The 18,653-nt window shown below is 59.6% G+C and overlaps 1 protein-coding gene across 1 annotated transcript; it reads left to right on the top strand.

Annotated features, from left to right (window-relative positions):
- Positions 1 to 4,700: 4,700 nt before the first annotated feature.
- On the top strand, positions 4,701 to 17,774 carry IL11 (interleukin 11). The gene is made up of 5 exons (XM_050927582.1): positions 4,701 to 5,010; positions 14,857 to 15,020; positions 15,456 to 15,542; positions 16,035 to 16,193; positions 17,420 to 17,774. The coding sequence occupies exons 1-5, from the start codon at positions 5,004 to 5,006 to the stop codon at positions 17,582 to 17,584; spliced, it is 582 nt and encodes a 193-aa protein (XP_050783539.1). The 5' UTR covers positions 4,701 to 5,003; the 3' UTR covers positions 17,585 to 17,774.
- Positions 17,775 to 18,653: the final 879 nt, after the last annotated feature.

The raw sequence follows: 18,653 nt of genomic DNA, 5'->3' as shown, positions 1-18,653 counted from the left end.
CTGGAACTCTCACCCCATGCCCACAGTGCCCCCTGCTGAAAGAGATGGGGCTGGGGTAGCAGGGAGCCTCCCCCCCCAGCTGGAGCCCCCACCCCATGCCCACAGTGCCCCCTGCTGGAAGAGATGGGGCTGGGGTAGCAGAGAGCCTCCCCCCCCAGCTGGAGCTTTGACCCCATGCCCACAGTGCCCCCTGCTGGAAGAGATGGGGCTGGGGTAGCAGAGAGCCTCCCCCCCCCAGCTGGAGCTTTGACCCCATGCCCACAGTGCCCCCTGCTGGCTGAGATGGGACTGGGGTAGTAAGAAGCCCCTCCCCCCCAGCTGGAGCCCCCATGCCATGTCCCACAGTGCCCCCTGCTGGCAGAGGTGAGGCTGGGGTAGCCAGGAGGCCCCTGCCCCATGCCCACAGCACCTCCTGCTGGAAAAGGAGGCATTGAGGTAGCTGGGACCCCCCCCAGCTAGAGCCCCCGCCTATGCCCCACAGCGCCCCCTGCTGGGAAAGGAGGGCCTGGGATAACCGGGGGCACCCCCCCCACACACACACACACAGCTGATAGCCCCCTGGAGGCCATGGCCCTGTGAGGTCAGGGCCAGACACAATGGGGCCTATATTCCCCCCTGGCCCCGGGCTGGCTTGCCCAGCAGGCCGAGGGGTGGGCCTTCCCAGCAGTTGTGAAGTGGGGCGCTGATACTGCTGGGTTGTCAATGGGGCTTGTGGGCTGAGAGCTCGGCTCCCATAGAGTCGGGGTCACACAGGGGCTGGACCTGGCCAGCTGGGTGTCTGGCTCTGGGAGGGGAGGAGGGTCTAGTGGTTAGAGCTGGAGGGCGGGGGTCTGGGAGCCAGGACTCCTGAGTTCTCTCCCTGGCTCTGAGAGGAGAGTGGGGGGCGGGCTGGGAGCCATCTGGTGGGTATAGGATCCTCTAGCTATCCCAGGCGTGGGGGCAACCCTCGGGGGGGCAGCTCTGGGGGAGAAAAGCGAGCTCCCTCTCACTTCTCCATTGCTCTGGCCTAGCAGCTGCCCCATGGGCTGGGCGGGGGCTGGGAGGGGAGGCAGCCTGGAGACGGACCGGAGGGTTGTAAATCGGGGCGCCAGTGACACACACCGGCTAGGGAGAGACACAGAGTCATCGGCTGCCTGCTGGGCACCTGGGAAGGCAGAAAGCGGGCAAAGGGGACCCTCCCCTGGGAGCAGTGTGGGTCAGAGCAGGCCAGCAGCCGGGGGCTGGGAGCCAGGACTCCTGGGTTCTCGCCCTGGCTCTGGGAGGGGAGGGGCATCTAGTGGTTAGAGCAGGGGGGGCTGGAAGCTAGGACTCCTGGGTTCTCTCCCTGGCTCTGGGAGGGGAGGGGTCTAATGGTTAGAGCAGGGGGGTTCTGGGAGCCAGGACTCCTGGGTTCTCCCCCCGGCTCTGGGAGGGGGTGGGGGCTGGTGGTTGAGTTGGGGCCCCAAGCGATGGTGCCTGTGAGCTGGGAGGGCCGGCTGACACATCAGCCGCAGAGGAGCCAGAAGCCAGGGGGCTTGGAGCATGTCAAGTCCAGTCTGACGGCAGCTGCGGCTCCAGGGGTGACTCTGAACTGACCAGCGTGGCTTTGACTCAGCCCTCAGTCCGGCGGCGGGGGGGGGCACACCTGGGCTGGGGGGGCTTGTGAAATCCACACAGGGCCCCAGGCTGCACAGTCAGCGTCTCCCAAGCCAGCAGAAGGCCAAAGCTTTCATCCCCTGGCCACCAGACCACAATGCACCAGGAAGGGGACCTAGGGGGCGACCCCCCCCACTTGGGCTCTTACGTGGGGCTGAATCTGAACCCAGGTGTCCTGGCTCCCAGCCTCCTGCTCTAACCACTAGACCCTCCCAGAGCCAGGCTAGAACCCAGGAGTCCTGGCTTCCCTTCCCAGATAGCTTTGGGGCCAGACTGGACACATGTAATGAGGAAAACGAAGAAACCAAAAAAATCCTTTTAACCCTGAAAAGCCCAACTTTCAGTTCAGTGCAGTGACCCCACTGAGGCTCTGGGGAGGGATTTTCCCTGATTGTCTATCCCCCCCAAGGCCGTGGGGTCTAGTGGTTAGAGCTGGGGGGGTGGGCTGGGAGTCAGGTCTTGGGGTGCTTTTTCCAGTGCGGCGCTAGGGGGGAGCTGTGCTGTGGGGGGGCGTGTCTCAGTAGGGAGGGGATCTCCCCGAGCCGCCAGTGCTGGCTCCCATGCCCCAGTGCGTGGCTCCATCCTAAACAGACCCCCTCGCTCCACCCCAGAGGGGCTGCATCTCGGCACTGGGTGAGAGGTTCCCTGCATGACCAGCCCCCGCGCTCCACCCCAGAGGGGCCGCATTGGTGCTGTAGGATACACTAAGTTTCCGAAGAGCCTTCGGAAGTGTTTTGGGGGCCTCCTGCCCCAGGCTGCTGTCCTTTGTTCACCCCCTGAGCAGCCAGGGGGGAGGGGCAGCTCGACCCAGGGTCGGGGAGAGGGAAGTGTGGGAGGATCGATTGGGCCTGGCTCTTGCTTAAGAGACAAACAAGGAAGGAGATTTCACCAGAATTCCCCTGAGAGTCCAGGGGAGCATTGGAGATAATAGAGCTGGACCCAGGGGAGAGGGAGCTCCGGTTCCCAGTGACGTGGCGCGAGCCCTGTCACGGACACCCCGCCACGCCCCAGTGACACGGAGCGAGCCCCCACGGACACCCCACTGTGCCCCCAGTGACACGGTGTGAGCCCTGGCACGGACACCACGCCATGCCCCAGTGACACGGTGTGAGCCCCAGCACAGACACCGCGCCACGCCTCAGTGACGCGGAGCGAGCCCCCACGGACACCCCACTGTGCCCCCAGTGATGCGGCGCGAGCCCCGGCATGGACAGCCCACCATGCCCCAGTGAGCAGTGCAAGCCCTGGCACAGACAGCCCGCTGTGCCCCCAGTGACATAGTGTGAGCCCCAGCACAGAGACCCCTCCGTGCCCCCAGTGATGCAGTGTGAGCTCAGGTACAGGGACTCCACTGCACCCCCAGTAATGCAGTGAGAGCTCAGGCACAGTAACCCTGCTGTTCCCCAGTGATGCAGTGCGAGCCCCTTCATGGGGATCCCGCCATGCCCCAGTGATGCAATGTGAGCCCCAGCACAGACACCCCACCGCGCCTCAGTGATGCAGTGCAAGCCATAGCATGGACAGCCTGCTGTGTCCGAGTGATGCAGTGTGAGCCCTGGCACAGGGACCCTGCTGTGCCCCAGTGATGCAGTGCGAGCCCCAGCACAGGGATCCCGCTGTGCCCCAGTGATGCAGTGCAAGCCCCAGCACAGAGACCCTGCTGTGCCCTCAGTGATGCAATGTGAGCTCCAGTAAAGGAACCCCACTGCACCCCCAGTGATGCAGTGCGAGCTCCAGTAAAGGGACCCCACTTCATCCCCAGTGACACAGTGTGAGCTACAGTACAGGGACTCCACTGTACCCCCAGTAACACATTGTGAGCCCCAGCAAAAGGACCCTGCTGTGCCCCAGTGATGCGGTGCGAGTCCCGGCACAGGGATCCTGCTGTGCCTCAGTGATGCAGTGCGAGCCCCGGCACGGGGACCCCGCTGTGCCCCAGACCTTGAACTGTCACTGCCAGTGGAGATGGGGTGACAGTTCCTGCTGTAGCACTGTCCCAAGGACACTGGTCATCAATTTCATGGCTATCCCTCTGGGGCTATGGGGGAGCTTATCTCACCCCCTACCCCCACTGCATTCCAGTGACCGCAGTTGGCCAGTGCATCGCACGTCTCCCAGCCAGCCAATAACGGGCGTCCAGCAGCACTGGGTCAGTTGGGTCCCCAGAGTGCCAGAGATAAAGGGCCAGATCCCCACTGCAGACCGGCCCACTAGACTGGGCTTAAAACAACTAGGAGCAGCCAGATCTCCGTTGTGTCGGCCTGCGTCAGTTACTAGCTATTGCGATAGCCATATCTCTGGCTGGTCCTCTGCATCTTTCTTTCTTTCTTTCTCAATCACCTCCCCCCCTTCCTTTTTCATACCCCTTCATCCTTCCCAAAGTCTCCCCAGTGGCCAGCTCTCCTCTCAGGTGTGTGTGTGAAGGAGAAGAAAAGAAAGTCACCGATGTGTGTGTGTGTGTGTGTGGTGGGGGGGTGACGCCTCTCCCAGAGACCCCAGCGGTAGTGGTGGTGGCAGCGGTGGGATTAGAGCATGACTTCATCACCCTTTCCCTCCCCCCAAGAAACTTTTAAAGGGAGAGCGCGCCGGCTGGCAATGCATTCTAGAGATGTGTGTCATCTCTTGCCCTATTGCACGCCACCCACTTCAAACGTGCGCTGCAAGTCAGAGGAAGAGATTTTCGAGTGGTGATCTCTCCCTCTCCCTCTTGCGCTGCCTTTTTTTTTTTTTTCTGAATGGAAAGGAATGAGTCAAGATGTGTCATCCTTTGAAAAAACATTCACACACTTACAGAGAGGGCCCTGCGCCTGGTATATAAAGAGCAATTTGTAGTGGTGTGACATGCACACACACACACACACACACATACACACGCACAAAGTACAGGGAAGAGGTTGTGCGGCACTTCATTTTTTTTCACCTGCGGGGGGGGGAGGGCGGGGTGGGAGGTGTGCGTGTGTTGATTTTTGTGCCTGTATGTGTGAGGGTGTGTGTGTGTTGGTGGAGAAAGTGTAGGGGAACGATCCCCTATTTTTTTTTCCAATCTACCTCAAAATAGTAATCAAAAAAGCCCAGGGATTTTTTGGAAAGCAGGTGGCCGTGAAGAAAATACGTTTGCCCCCAAACCCAACCAAAGTGGGAAAGCGAGAGAGAGAAAAAAGCCATCACCCAACTGTACAAACAAATGCAAAAAGCAACTGACCAAAAAAACCAAAATATATCAAAGCAAAGCAAAGCGAACCACAAACTTTAAAATTCAAAGCAGAAGAAAGGACAAAATATTGCGGGAGAAGAAAGCGTTAAAACTCAGGGACCCCACAAATTTACCTTAACCTCAAAGCCACTCAGCCCTGGCCAACCCTAAAAACATGAAAAGTAAGTTCTGATTTTTTGCTGTTTTTTTTTTCCTTTTTGCCTCAATTTCCAAAAACGTTGCTGCTTTTTTTTTCTTCCTCTTTCATGAAGTAATTTCTTCCTTTACAATTCTCTTTCTTTCTAGTCCCAGCCGAGTAACTAGACCCTGCGTGTGCACGGAGAGATACCCGTGCACATGGATCTCCAGCTTTCAAGATGCATGTGCTTTGTATGTTTCATGGGCTGTGCTGATCAGTTACAATTGCTTCCTGGCTGGATGTACCGCTCGATAGTGTGTTTTGTGCGCGGGCGTGTGTATGGACACGCCCTGGGTATGTCTGAGGCGGTATCTGTATTGATCATTTGCAATTGGTAGGTGGATGGTTAATGCATAGATTGATGCTTCTGTCTCTCTCTCTATATGTGTATTATTAGCATGCTGTGTCTATCTGAAGCCGTTGGTGTATCTGTTGTGCTACGTTTGCAATCTGTCTCTGCGGAGACTTGGGAGGGTGAGATTGTTATCAGTCAATGCCGGGATTAACCAAAAAATGTTTCCATTGGTAGCCATTGAACTTGACAGCAAAGTCAGAAAACTTCTGCTTGAGAACGTAGCCGAGTTTGATTTAAGGGTATTTGCTGGGCGTCTTTTTCGGGTGTGGACAATTTGTGCGATCAGGCATTCGCTTTTGGGATCCCACAGGCCTCTGTTATCAAGCGTCTAGTGTCTCCTCCCCCCTGGAATGTCCTGCGACTGGTACTATTGAATATTGAAACGGATTTCAAAGATGCCTGAGCCCCATCGTTGTGCACAGCCGTGCAAATTTAAATGCGGGGGAAATACATCAAGATGAAATTATCTGTTGAACCGATGAAAATAGAAATTAAAATCTGCCAAGCCTAGGTTTATTTAAGGCAGAGATAGATGCTTCTCATAGAAGTGTGTGTGTGTGTGTGTGTATATCTATACTGCATGCACAGATGCTTCTGTCTTACTCCGCTGTGTGCACGTGTTTATATTTACAGAGACACATCCATACTGTGTCTGCCCGATACTGATCCTTGGGAATCCATCTATTGCCTGCGCTTAGGCACATAGCCAGTGCCCAGCGAGTTGCATCTGTCTATAACAAGGGTGGGAAAACTACAGCCCAGGGGGCCGCAGCTGGCCCTTCAGATGTTTTAATCTGACCCTCAAACTCCTGCCTGCCTGCCAGGCTTGCTCCGCATGGCTCCCGGAAGCAGCGGCACGTCCCCCCTCTGGCTCCTATTTGCGGGGACAGCCAGGGGGCTCCACATGCTGCCCCTGCCCCAAACACTGCTCCACAGATCCCATTGGCCAGCAAACAAGGCTAAAGGGAGCTGCAGAGGCGGCGCCTGCGGAAGGGACAGCGAGCAAAGCCACCTGGCTGCGCCTCCGCATAGGAACCGGAGATGGGACGTGCTGCTGCTTCTGAGAGCTGCTCGAGGTAAGAGCCACCCAGAGCCTGCACCCCTGACCCCCTCCTGCACGCCAAAGCCCTGCCCCAGCCCTGATCCTCCTCCCGCCCTCCGAACCCCTCTGTCCCACCCTCCTGCACCCCCAGCTGGAGCCCTCACTCGCTCCTGCACCCCAACCCCCAATTTTGTGAGCATTCATGGCCCACCATACAATTTCCATACCCAGATGTGGCCCTCGGGCCAAAAAGTTTGCCCACCCCTCGTCTATAGCAATGCTATTGCCAACATGTTGTGTGGGTCTCATGGACCTATTGTTCCTCTGTACGGTTCAGGGTATGTTTAATGCACAGACAGATGTCTCCTGTATCGATGGCTGTGTATATATATGTCTGCATGCCCATGCCATGCAGATCTGACATGATCTATGGGTCACGCGCAGTGGGTCAGTTTCTTGCCCCATAGATGCGGCTGGCTCACCGAGAGGCACGACTGTGTCCTGGACACCCCAGGTGGCGTGTTGATGGAGTAGCCTGCTGAGTCCATTACCCGCGCTGCGGGGCAGGCCGGGGAAACGCTCGGGCCGTACCGACGTGGGCAGATACGCGGCTCGTAGCAGGGTGGACCAGCTCCTTGGCCGGTGTGAGCCAATGAAGCTATGGCAAGTGCCTCCGGCTGGGGACCTGGCCCAGTCTGTGTCTGGGGAGGGGTTTCATGTTGAGTAAGTGCTTGTGTTCGAATGATACGTGCAGCCCTATTGATCGATCTGTCCTCTGACACCCCCATCTAGCTAGCTATCCCCAGACTCCCCCTCTACCTATCTATCTATCTATCTATCTATCTATCTATCTATCTATCTATCTATCTATCTGTCCCCAGCCACCCCCTCTATCTATCTGTCTGTCTATCCCCAGCCACCCCCTCTATCTATCTATCTATCTATCTATCTATCTATCTATCTATCTATCCCCAGCCACCCCATCTATCTATCTATCCCGACACCCCCCGATCTGTCTATCCCCAGCCACCCCATTATCTATCTGTCTATCCCGACACCCCTCGATCTATCTATCCCCAGCCACCCCATTATCTATCTATCTATCTATCCCGACACCCCTCGATCTATCTATCCCCAGCCACCCCATTATCTATCTATCTATCTATCTATCTATCTATCTATCTATCTATCTATCTATCCCCAGCCACCTCATCTATCTATCTATCTATCTATCTATCTATCCCCACACACCCCCTGCCCCCATATGGCTGGTACCATATATTGATCACATACAGTCTTGTCTGTTTCGGGTGTGGACCAAACCTGCCTTGCCATCGAAGGGCAGGTGGCTTGATGCTGAGCTGAAAGCCCCGTGGCTGGCCCTGCTGGGCAATCAGGGCGTGGGCTCCAGATTGCAGCGTAGACGGGCAGGCGCAGGCCGGAGCCCTGGCTCCGACACCCCTGGCTCTCCGACTCGGAGCCGCAGGCTGCGTCTGGCAGTGTGGACATGCTGGAGTGAGATGCTAGGGCAGAGGTGGGCAAATATTTTGGCCCGAGGGCCACATTGGGGAATAGAAATTGTCTGGCGGGCCATGAATGCTCACAAAATTGGGGTTGGGTGTGGGAGGGGGTGTAGGCTCTGGGGTGGGATGAGGGATAAGGGGTTTGGGGTGTAGGAGGGAGCTCTGAGCTGGGACCGAGAGGTTTGGAGGGCGAGAGGGGGATCAGGGCTGGGGCAGGAGTGCAGGAAGGGGGGCAGGATCTGGCTGGGGGCGTAGGCTCTGAGGTGGGATGGGGGATGAGGAGTTTGGGGTGCAGAAGGGTGCTCTGGGCTGGGACCAAGGGGTTCAGTGGGCAGGAGGGAGATCAGGGATGGGGCAGGGGGTTGGGGCATGGGGAGTGGCTCAGGGGTGCAGGCTCCAGGCAGCGCTTATCTCAAGCAGCTCCTGGAAGCTGTGTCATGTCCCTTCTCCTGCTCCTACGCGGAGGCGCGGCCAGGCGGTTCTGCGCCCTGCCCCATCCGCAGGCACCGCCCCTGCAGCTCCCATTAGAGCGTGTTGGAGCCGGAGCAGGGCCGAGCCGCATGGCGCAGCTCGCGGGCCAGCTTAAAACGGCCTGCCTGGGCTGGATTCCCTCCCCCGCCCAGGGCTGACCCAGGCCGGATTGCTCCCAGTGCCCTCTGGGGGCCAACCCCCAGATGCCTGTGACACGTGTAGGAAGTTTGGGGGTTCTCAGCTGTGGGTGGAGGGGGCGTTACATGGTGGGGGGAAGGCCTGGGCTCCTCCAGGGGTGGGGTGCTGGGGGGCTGCAGAAGAGAGAGGGGCATAAAGTGGAAGGACGGGGGGTGGGGTGGGGGCAGCATAAGTTTGTGTAACCCCCACATGCTGGGAGAGCCTGGGGGCTGATGGGCACTTGGGGCGTGTGTGTGTGATTGTATGTGTGTGTGTGTGTGTGTGTGTGTGTGTGTGTGTGTGTTAGAGATGGGCGTAGATCTCTCTCTGTGTATCTGTGTATAGATGTCTGCATGATCTTATTTAGATTGAGTGTGTGTACATCTGTGATTTCTGTGTGTGTGTGTGTGTGTGTGTGTGGATCAATGTGTGTTACAGCTGTGTGTAAATGTGTGTGTGTATCTCTGTGTGTAGATCTGTGATTTCTGTGTGTGTGTATCAATGTGTGTTACAGCTGTGTGTAAATGTGTGTGTGTATCTCTGTGTGTAGATCTGTGATGTGTGTGTTGTGTGTTAGAGCTGGGTGTGTTTTTGTCTACATCTGTGATTGTGTGTGTAGCCGGGGGGGGGCAGTTGCTATAGGTCAGTGGAGCTGTGCTGATTTACACAAAGGCTGTGTGTGTGTGTGTGTGTGTGTGTGTGTGTGTGTGTGTGTGTGTGTGTGTGTGTGTTTAACCCTTTCCTACCCCATGGCTCTCCCCCAGCCAGTGGGCCCTACAAATCCCACTACAACCCAGACCCTGCCCAAGCCCCTCTGCCGGGTGGCTCCAGGCCCAGGGTCCCATGAACTGCTGGCTCCGTGGGTTGGGGGTCCCAAATACCCCCCACATGCTGGAGAGGTGGTCGGTTCTGTGCAGGACTCCCACAGCATCCAAGCTGAGCGAAACGGAGGGCCTGGGAGCTGGTTACCCACCAGACACAGCTGGGAGGTAAAGGAGGATGGTGGATAATAGGGGCACAGGGAGATGGTGGGGGCGCAGAGGGGCAGTGGGGACATGGGGGGATGGCGGGGTGCAGGGGGATTGCGGGGGTGCAGGGGGACTGGACTGTATGGTGGCTCCTGGGGGTAGGGGGTGTTGGAAGGGATTTGGGGGATACAGGGGGGCTGGGTGGGGGGAACCCAGGGTGGTTTGTACAGGATGGGGGAGGGGGTATCTGGAAGTTGTGGGGCAGGGGCCCCTTGCCATTAACTCTTGCATTGCTGGGTGGCAGGTGTCTTAGTCTGATGAGGGGGGGTCCCCATGAGGTCTTAACAGCCCCTCCCCGGGCCTTCCCTTCCTTTCCCTTCCGTTCCCTCCCCCCATTTGCTGGGCTCCTGGGTCTCTCTGGGGGCTCTCCCCCTCCAGTGCAATCTCTAGGGGGTGAGACCCAAGGTGGGAGCCCCCCCACCTCACAATAGCTCCCCCTCTCCCGTCCCAGCTCCTCTCTGGCCAATGAAATGCGGTGGAGGGGCAGGGTTGGGGTTCAGTCCAGCACCCCCTGACTTGCCCCTTTCAGACCCTGCACCCCATGAGCATTTCATCCCCAGGACCCAAACCTCCCCGCTCCTGCCCACTCCCCATCTCACCCCATGGGGCACCCCACCCTCCCCCTACTGCCCCCACCCCAACTCACCCTCCTCCTCCTCCTCCTGTCCCCTGCACCCCCCAGACTCCCCCACAAACTATGCCCCTCCCCCCCACCCTTGCATCCTACAGGCACCCCTCCCCCTCTTCCCCGTACGCCCACCCCCCTCCTCTCCTGCCCCTGTGGATTCCCCTTCTGCACTCCAAGGGCAGCCCCAGCCCCACCCTGCCCCTCCCTCCGGGGCTGGGCCAGGTGTTCTGGGGCCTGCTGGGTGACTCAGGGGGAGCAGGTCCCAGCATGCGCCAGAGTGAGCTCATCACAGGCTGCAGGCCCCGGCGTGGCCCTTGGGTCAGCCGTCCCGCTCGCTTCCCGGGGGTGGGGGAGCGGTGGCTGGGCAGGTGGGGGGGGGCAGATGATGGATCAACCTCATTTATAGTAGTGATAAATCCTTTTATCTATCCCCATCTACCCCCTCTATCTATCTATCCCCGTCTACCTCATCTATCCATCTATCCCCAGCCACCCCCTCTATCTATCTATCTATCACCAGCCACCCCCTCTATCTATCTATCCCCATCTACCTCATCTATCTATCCATCTATCCCCAGCCACCCCCTCTATCTATCTATCTATCCATCCCCAGCCACCGCATCTATCCATCTATCTATCCCCATCCACCCCCTCTATCTATCTATCCCCATCTACCTCATCTATCTAGCTATCTATCCCCAGCCACCCCCTCTATCTATCTATCTATCTATCTATCTATCTATCCCCATCTACCTCATCTATCTATCTATCTATCTATCCCCATCTACCTATCTATCCCCATCCACCCCCTCTGTCTATCTGTCAATCCCCATCCACCTCCTCTATCTATCCGCATCCACCCCCTCTATCTATCTATCTATCCATCTATCCCCAGCAACCCCATCTATCTATCTATCTATCTATCCCCAGACATGCTGCTGTGTGTGTTTCTGAGCCACTTCCGTTGGCCTTTACCAAGAAATGCCTCCCTCCCTATCCTCCCTCTGCACCGTTCCCATTCCCCTCCTGCCCCCCTCCCCCTCCCATCCTCCCCCTGCCCCCATCTTCCCGTCCCCCCTCCATCTCCCCTCTTCCCCTCTCCCCCCTCCCTATCCTCCCACTTCCCCCATGCCGCACCTCCCCTTCTTCCTGCCCCCATCCCTCCTCCCCATCCTCCCCCTGCCCCCGGACGGGTTCAGACCCTGGATGCTGCTTTCCGGAGGCCCTGGGGTACGGAGGGTTTAGGTAGCTGGAGGGGTGAAGGAGGGACCTAAACCAGCCCCCCAGGCTCCAGGCGGGACACTCAATCCCACCATGGCGGGCGGGGGGGGAGCTGGGGGCTTACATTGACCAGACTTGGTCCGGCCCCAGGGCAGGGACTCGGGACTGGCTGACTCAGGGGGGCAGGGAATGGGGCTCGGGGCCTTTCCCCTCTAGTGGGCGCCAGCTCCCATCCGGCCCCAGGGCAGGGACTGCCTGGCACAGGGGGTGGGGAATGGGGCCCGGGGCCTTTCCCCTCTAGGGGGCGCCAGCTCCCATCTGGCCCCAGGGCAGGGACTGCCTGGCTCAGGGGGTGGGGAATGGGGCACGAGGCCTTTCCCCTCCAGGAGGCACCAGCTCCCCTCCAGCCCCGGGGCAGGGACTGGCTGGCTGGGGGTGAGGGGGGGTCACGGACTCACAGGTTGTGCCCACTCTTGGCCCCGTGCAGCCCGTGGGGGGGACCCCATTCAGTGAGACAAGAAAATCCCCCAATTTGTCACATGGGGATCCCAGTATAGGGAAGTTTTGGGGGGCGGGGAGTAGAATAGCCCAGCTATGTGGTCTGCATGGAGGAGGGGCACACAAGGGGGTTATTCCCATTAACCCCTATCTGGGGCAGTTATGGCTGGGGGGGACTTTAACCCCTTCGTGCCCCCTTGGGAACTTGGGATTTGCCCCTCCCAATACAGCTGGGGGTTTGGGGAGGGGGGCCAGGGGTTGTTCTTGTCCTTTCTGTCCCTGTATAGGCCTGGACCCCCCACCCCCCACCCCTGCCAGTCATCCTGCTCCCCAGTGTCAGGGACTCTGGGCTGGTGGACTCCCACATGACTCTTGGTTACACCAAGCAGGATGTGGTGTGGTGTGTGTGTGTGTGGTTGTGTGTGTGTGTGGTTGTGGTGTGTGTGTGTGTGTGTGGTGTGGGATGAGTGTGTGGTGGTGGCAGGGGCGAGGGGAGAGCAGCCAGGCTGGGTTTGGAAATAGAGGAGTCCAGAGTAAACTGGGCAAAAGACCCTACCATAACAGCCCCTCCCCAGGGGACCCTACAGTAACAAGCTGGCATTGGTGAGGCTGGGAGGGGCTCTGGTGAACTCCAGGGCTGTGCGTGCTGGTTTGTTATTGTAGGGTCTCTCATGAAGGCTCGCCAGCTTGTCATCATGGGTCTCTCATAAGCGTACACTGGTTTGTTACTGTAGGGTCTTCTGTAAAAGCGGACTAGTTTGTTGTTGTAGGGTGGGCCATGAATACACACTGGTTTGTTATTGTAGGGTCTCCTGTAAACACTAACAGGTTTGTTATTGTAGGGTCTGCCATGAATACACACTGGTTTCTTATTGTATAGTCCCCTGTACACACAGATTGGTTTGTTATTGTAGGGTCTGCTGTGAATACACACGGGTTTCTTATTGTAGGGTATCCCATAAACACTGACTGGTTTGTTATTGTAGGGTCTCTTGTAAGCGCACACCAGTTGATTATTGTAGGGTCTCCTGTGAACACAGACTGGTTTATTATTGTACAGTCTGCCATGAATACACACTGGTGTATTGTTGTAGGGTCTCCTGTCCACACAGATTGGTTTGTTATTGTAGGGTCTGCCATGAGTGCCTGCAGGTTTGTTGTTGTAGGGTCTCCTGTACACACAGCCTGGTTGGTTATTGTCGGGTCTCTCCTAAGCGAACGCCAATTGATTATTGTAGGGTCTCCTCCGTGCCCAGCTTCCTAGCGCAAGTAACGGGCCCAGATTCCTTCTGGCTGAGGGAAGCAGCAGACAGGAAGCGGCCAGGGAAGGAGGCAGGAGATAGACGAGCGATAAAGGAAGCTCTCCAACCACAGCTGAGCCGGCTTCTCCGGCAGCCCCTGCCAGCTGCACGTCAGGGCCGGAGAATCCCCACCAGCCTGCCAGCCACCTCGCCTGCCAGCCAGCCACCGCCGGGCAGGGCGGGGCCTGGGGGGGCCTGGGAAAAGGGGGAGGGGGCGAGAGAGAGAGCCGTGACCTTTATCCCTCTGTCACGGAGTCCTCGGGCGATGCTCTGGACCTGCTCCCCACAAAGCCAGGCAGGACTTTGGGGAGCCTCCTCTCCCTCAGAGCAGACTGTCTCCAGGGCAAGCAGCTCACATGGTGTCACCTCCTGGGTCTCTCCTTGGAGCGTTCAGCATGTGCCCCTCCGTGCGCTTCCCACAGCGAGCCCGCCCCACCGGGATCTTCGGGAAGCCAGAGGGTCCTGCACCCCCACTTTGCAGTCAGACGTGACTCTCAGCCAGCCAGTAACACAGAGGTTTATTCGATGACAGGAACAGGGTCTAAAACAGAACTTGTAGTTACAGTGAACGGGACCTCTCAGCCGGGTCCGTTCTGGGTGGCAGTGAGCCAGACCCCCATGTCTGCACTTCATTCCTTGTCCCCGGCCAGCTCCAGACTAATCACCCCCTCCAGCCCCTCCTCCTCTGCTCAGTTCCTTTCCCGGGCCAGGAGGCCACCTAACCTCTTTGTCTCCAACACCTTCAGCTGGCACCTTTGCAGAGAAGGGGCCAGGCCATCAGCTGATAGGAGACGGAGTGTCAGGCATTTAGGTGCACTGGCCCTTTGCTCTGCAGCAATCACACACCCTGATCCCACCTAGATACTTAAGAACTGCAGAGGGGACACTGAGGCACCAACACCGTATTCAGAGAAAACATTAAGAATATTCCCAGTTCGCCACACCCTCTGACAGCCCATAAAAACGATGCCCGACGGGGACAAACCGACCCCGTCCGCCCAGAAAGCGAGGGCACAGATCCAGCCAAGTCTGGCTTAGGCACACGCCAGCGCCACCCCGTTCCTGAGAAAGGAACCCACCCACCACGGGCCTGGGGGCCAAGCCCACGCTTGGTGGAGACAAGAGGGTGAGGAAGCACGAGTGGTGAAGGAGAAACAGCGCCAGGGGGCGAACCTGAGGAAAGAGGCAGAGCGAAGAGCGGAGGCTGGAGGTGGAGGGAGCCGGCCCGGCTGGGAGGCGAGAGCCGGAAGCCGTGGGCGATGGGCTGGCCCCGGCCGGCGGGAATGCACGGAATCCGGCCGTCCCGTCTGGCCCCAGGAATGCGGCCAGCCCCCGCTGGAGGGGAACCAGTGGCCCCTGGGGAAGGGGGGTGCAGTGTGTGGGGTCCAGCGGGGCACCCCACCCCAGAGGCAGCATGCACGGCCAGCAAGGGGCAGTGCAGCAGGGGGCACGGCTGGGATGGCAGAGGGGGGGCGGGGGGTTAGCCACCATAAATGCATTAGCTGCGCTAATAGCTGGCCAGGAGAGAACCCAGGAGTCCTGACTCCCAGCCCCTGCTCTCAGCCCCCGTCTCTCTCCCCTGCAGGCAGTGTGTGCCGGTTGCTGGTGGCGCTGCTGAGTCTGTGCGAGGGGCTGCGGGGGCTCCCTGCTCCCCGCCTGAAGCCTTCAGACCCCCGTGCCGATTTCGACTCCATCATCAGCCTGGCCAAGAACCTGCTGAGTGACACCAAACACCTGTTCCATCATTTCGTACGTCTGGTACCCACCCGCCCCCAGGCCCTGCTACCCCGGTACCTGTCCCCCAGCCCGGCCTTTGGATCAGACCCTGGGTCCAGCTACCCTGTACCCCCCCACCGGCCCTCGGATCAGACCCTGGGCCCTGCTACCCCGGTATCCCCCCCCCCAGCCCTCTGGGTCAGACCCTGGGCCCAGCTACCCTGGCATCCCTCCTCCACCCCCAGATGAGACTCTGGGCCCATCTACCCTGGTATCCCACCCCCTCCTGTCCCCCAGACCCATCTACCCTGTTATTGCCTCCCCCCATCTCCTTTAAGTCTATGGGAGTGGTGTCGGGGGAGGTGTGGTGAGAATATTCAGGGCTTTCTCAGCCCCGCAGCCATTCCCAGGGGAGGGGGCTGGGTAGACCAGGCTGGACCAGATCCGATCCCCTCCTCCCTCCCCCAGAAATCCCGGTACCCGGCCGAGGGGGAGCACAAGATGGACACGCTGCCCGTGCTGTCCATGAGTGCCGTGGAGCTGGCCAACATCCAGGTGAGCGGGTCCACCCAGCTAGTGGGTTGTGTGGGGGGCCTGGGAGCCTGGACCCCTGGGTTCTATCCCAGATCTGGGAGGGGGGATCTAGTGGAGAGTGGGGCTGGGAGCCCAGACTCCTGGGTTCTATCCCAGATCTGGGAGGGGAGGGGGATCTAGTGGTTGGGGGGCTGGGAGCCAGGATGCCTGAATTCTATCCTCAGTTTATATTCCTTCCCGTCTATATACAGAGGGGCTGAGCCCCTACCCCCCGTGCAGGGGAAGATGCTTGGCCGTATAGTGGGGCTGCAGTGCCCCTCGTGGCCGTCTGCATTCCACCCCCCTCTGCCACTGATTGTAGGGGATCCTGGCGGGTGTAGTGGCAGGGGACTCAGGTCTAGGGAGATCCCGGCAGGTGCTGCGGGGGGGATCCTGGCAGGTCTGCAGGGCAGGCCCTGGGGGCTCCCTGCTGTGGGGGCTTCGTGGCCGTGGGTAACACCCTCTTTGCCCCAGGTGCCCGGGGGCCTGGCACGGCTCAGTGCAGACCTGCAGAACTACCAGAAGCACCTGGAGTGGCTGCGCCGGGCGGGGCCAGTGCTGCGGCCCCTGGAGCCAGACTTGGGAGCCCTGCATGCCCGGCTGGAGCGTCTGGTCAAGCGCCTGGAACACCTGGTACGGGGTGGGGCCTCGGGCAAGGGGCGGGACCTGGGGAAAACACCTGGCCTGGGGGCAGGGCCTGGGGCATCTGGTACAGGGTGGGGCTTGGGGGGGGACACACACCTGGCCTGGGGGACAGAGCCTGGGAAAAACACCTGTCCTGGGGAATGGGGCCTGGGGCACCTGATATGGGGGGGGTGCACCTGGAGGTAGCACCTGAATACAGCTAGCATCCAGGGTGGGGGTTGAGGCACCTGGGATGTGGCAGAGCTGGGGGCAAGGGGTGGGGCCTGGGGAGCTCCTGGGCTGGAGGGTGGGGTCAGTGCTGGACACACACACACCAGCAGGGGGCAGCGCTGGACACACACACACACATATGCACCAGCAGGGGGCAGCGCTAGACACACACACACACATATGCACCAGCAGGGGGCAGCGCTGGACACACACACACACACACACACACACACACACCAGCAGGGGGCGGGCAGGGGTGGCTCGAGGCCCCAGCACACCAAGCGCATGCTTAAGGCGGCAAGCTGCGGGGGGCGCTCTGCCGGCCCCGCGAGGACGGCAGCCAGGCTGCCTTCCACGGCTTGCCTGCGGAGGGTCCGCTGGTCCTGCGGCTTTGGAGCCTATAGGAGATCCGCTGAAGCCACGGGACCAGCGGACCCTCCGCAGGCAAGCCGTGGAAGGCAGCCTGCCTGCCATGCTTGGGGCAGTAAAATGCCTAGAGCCGCCCCTAGGGGCAGGGATGGGCGCACACACACCCACAGACCAGGAGGGGACAGCGCTGCTCGCGCACACACACACACACACACCCACACACACCAGCAGGGGACAGGGCTGGGCGCACACACACACAAACCAGGAGGGAACAGTGCTGGACCTGGACACACACACACACCAGCAGGGGGCAGTCTGGGCACGTGCACACATGCACACCAGCAGAGGGCAGGGCTGGACACACACACACACACAAACCAGGAGGGAACAGTGCTGGACCTGGACACACACACACACACACACCAGCAGCAGGGGGCAGTCTGGGCACGTGCCCACATGCATACCAGCAAGGGACAGGGCTGGACACACACACACACAAACCAGGAGGGAACAGTGCTGGACCTGGACACACACACACCAGCAGGGGGCAGTCTGGGCACGTGCACACATGCACACCAGCAGGGGGCAGGGCTGGACACACACACACACTCACTCTCTCTCTCTCCCCCCACCAGATGTCCAAACTGAACCTGGCCCGGCCCAGCGACCCGCTGCCCACGCTGCCCTCGCACGGCACCCACTGGGCGGTGGTGCAGGCCGGCCACGCCCTCTTCCACAGCCTGCACCTCTACCTGGACTGGGCCGCCCGCGCCCTGGTTCTGATCCGCAGCAAGCTGTGACGACCGGTGCGGTGGGGAGCCCTGCCCCGGGGACACTGGGGTCCCCCATCCAGCATTCCAGGGCACAGGGACCCTGCCCCCCAACCATGGTCTCCCCAGGGCCCCCCACACCAATAGGCGGTGCAGGGACCCTGTCCCTGGCTGTGACCCCCCCAGGGCCCTTCCACACCAATAAGGGGGGCTTGGTGGCTAGCCCCTGCCCCCCAATGTAGCAAACTCTTATTTATGCAACGCGCTATTTATTTATTTATTTACGGTAGCAGGTTTCTTTTTTTGTATTCACTTCTCCTAACGATCCCCCCCCCCCAATCCAAAGGGGGGAGGGCACAAAGGCCCTTGGAGCGAGGCAATGGAGAAGCTGGAGGAGGAGAGTCTCATGCCCCCTCCCTCTGCATTTCACTCCTACCCCTCCCGCACTTGGGGTGTCCCAGCCCCCTCCTGTGGGACTCTCCTCTGTCCCCCCCCTTCCGTCAGCCAGCCGCCTCCTTCTTCCCCCCTCTCGTTCCTTCTTTCTCCTTCTCTCGTTCCTTCCTTTCGCTCTTTCCTTCCTTCCTTCCTCCCTTCAGTCTCTTTTGTTCTTTCTTCTCTCTAGCCTCTGATTTTCTCATCCTTTCCCCTTTCTTTCTCCATCCCCTTTTCTTTCTTTCTTTCTTCAGTCTCTTATTTCATCCTCCTCTCTCTCTTCTCCGTTCCACTTGCTCTCCTCCTAGGGCAGCAGTGATCCCTAATGGCCGTGCTCTGAACTGCAGCCCCTGCCCCCCCCCCCGGCCCCTCCGGGGTGAGGATAGCACAAGAGCCGCTCTCCTGCCTGCGCCGGCCCTGGAAAGCCTGCGGCACCCTGCTCCGGAAGTTCACCACACTCACAGATGCTGCTGCCCCTGAAGAGTTAATGGCAAAAAAGCAGAAGGGAGCCAGGACTCCTGGGTGCTCTCCCCGGCTCTGGGAAGGGAGGGGGGTCTAGTGGTTACACCAGGGGGGGCTGGGAGCCAGGATTCCTGGATTCTCTCCCTGGCTTGGAGAGGGGAGTCTAGTGGTTACAGCAGGGGGGGCTGGGAGCCAGGACACCTGG

Source organism: Gopherus flavomarginatus, chromosome 18 (genome assembly GCF_025201925.1).
Source record: "Gopherus flavomarginatus isolate rGopFla2 chromosome 18, rGopFla2.mat.asm, whole genome shotgun sequence".
In the NCBI taxonomy this organism is placed as follows: Eukaryota; Metazoa; Chordata; order Testudines; family Testudinidae; genus Gopherus; species Gopherus flavomarginatus.
Note: the sequence above shows the minus strand (reverse complement) of the source record. Positions and strands in the feature narration are given on the sequence as shown.

Coding starts and splice junctions, on each gene's coding strand:
- IL11 (XM_050927582.1), top strand. Junction 15,021..15,455: donor AACACCTGTTCCATCATTTC/GTACGTCTGGTA, acceptor TCCCTCCCCCAG/AAATCCCGGTACCCGGCCGA. Junction 16,194..17,419: donor TCAAGCGCCTGGAACACCTG/GTACGGGGTGGG, acceptor TCCCCCCACCAG/ATGTCCAAACTGAACCTGGC.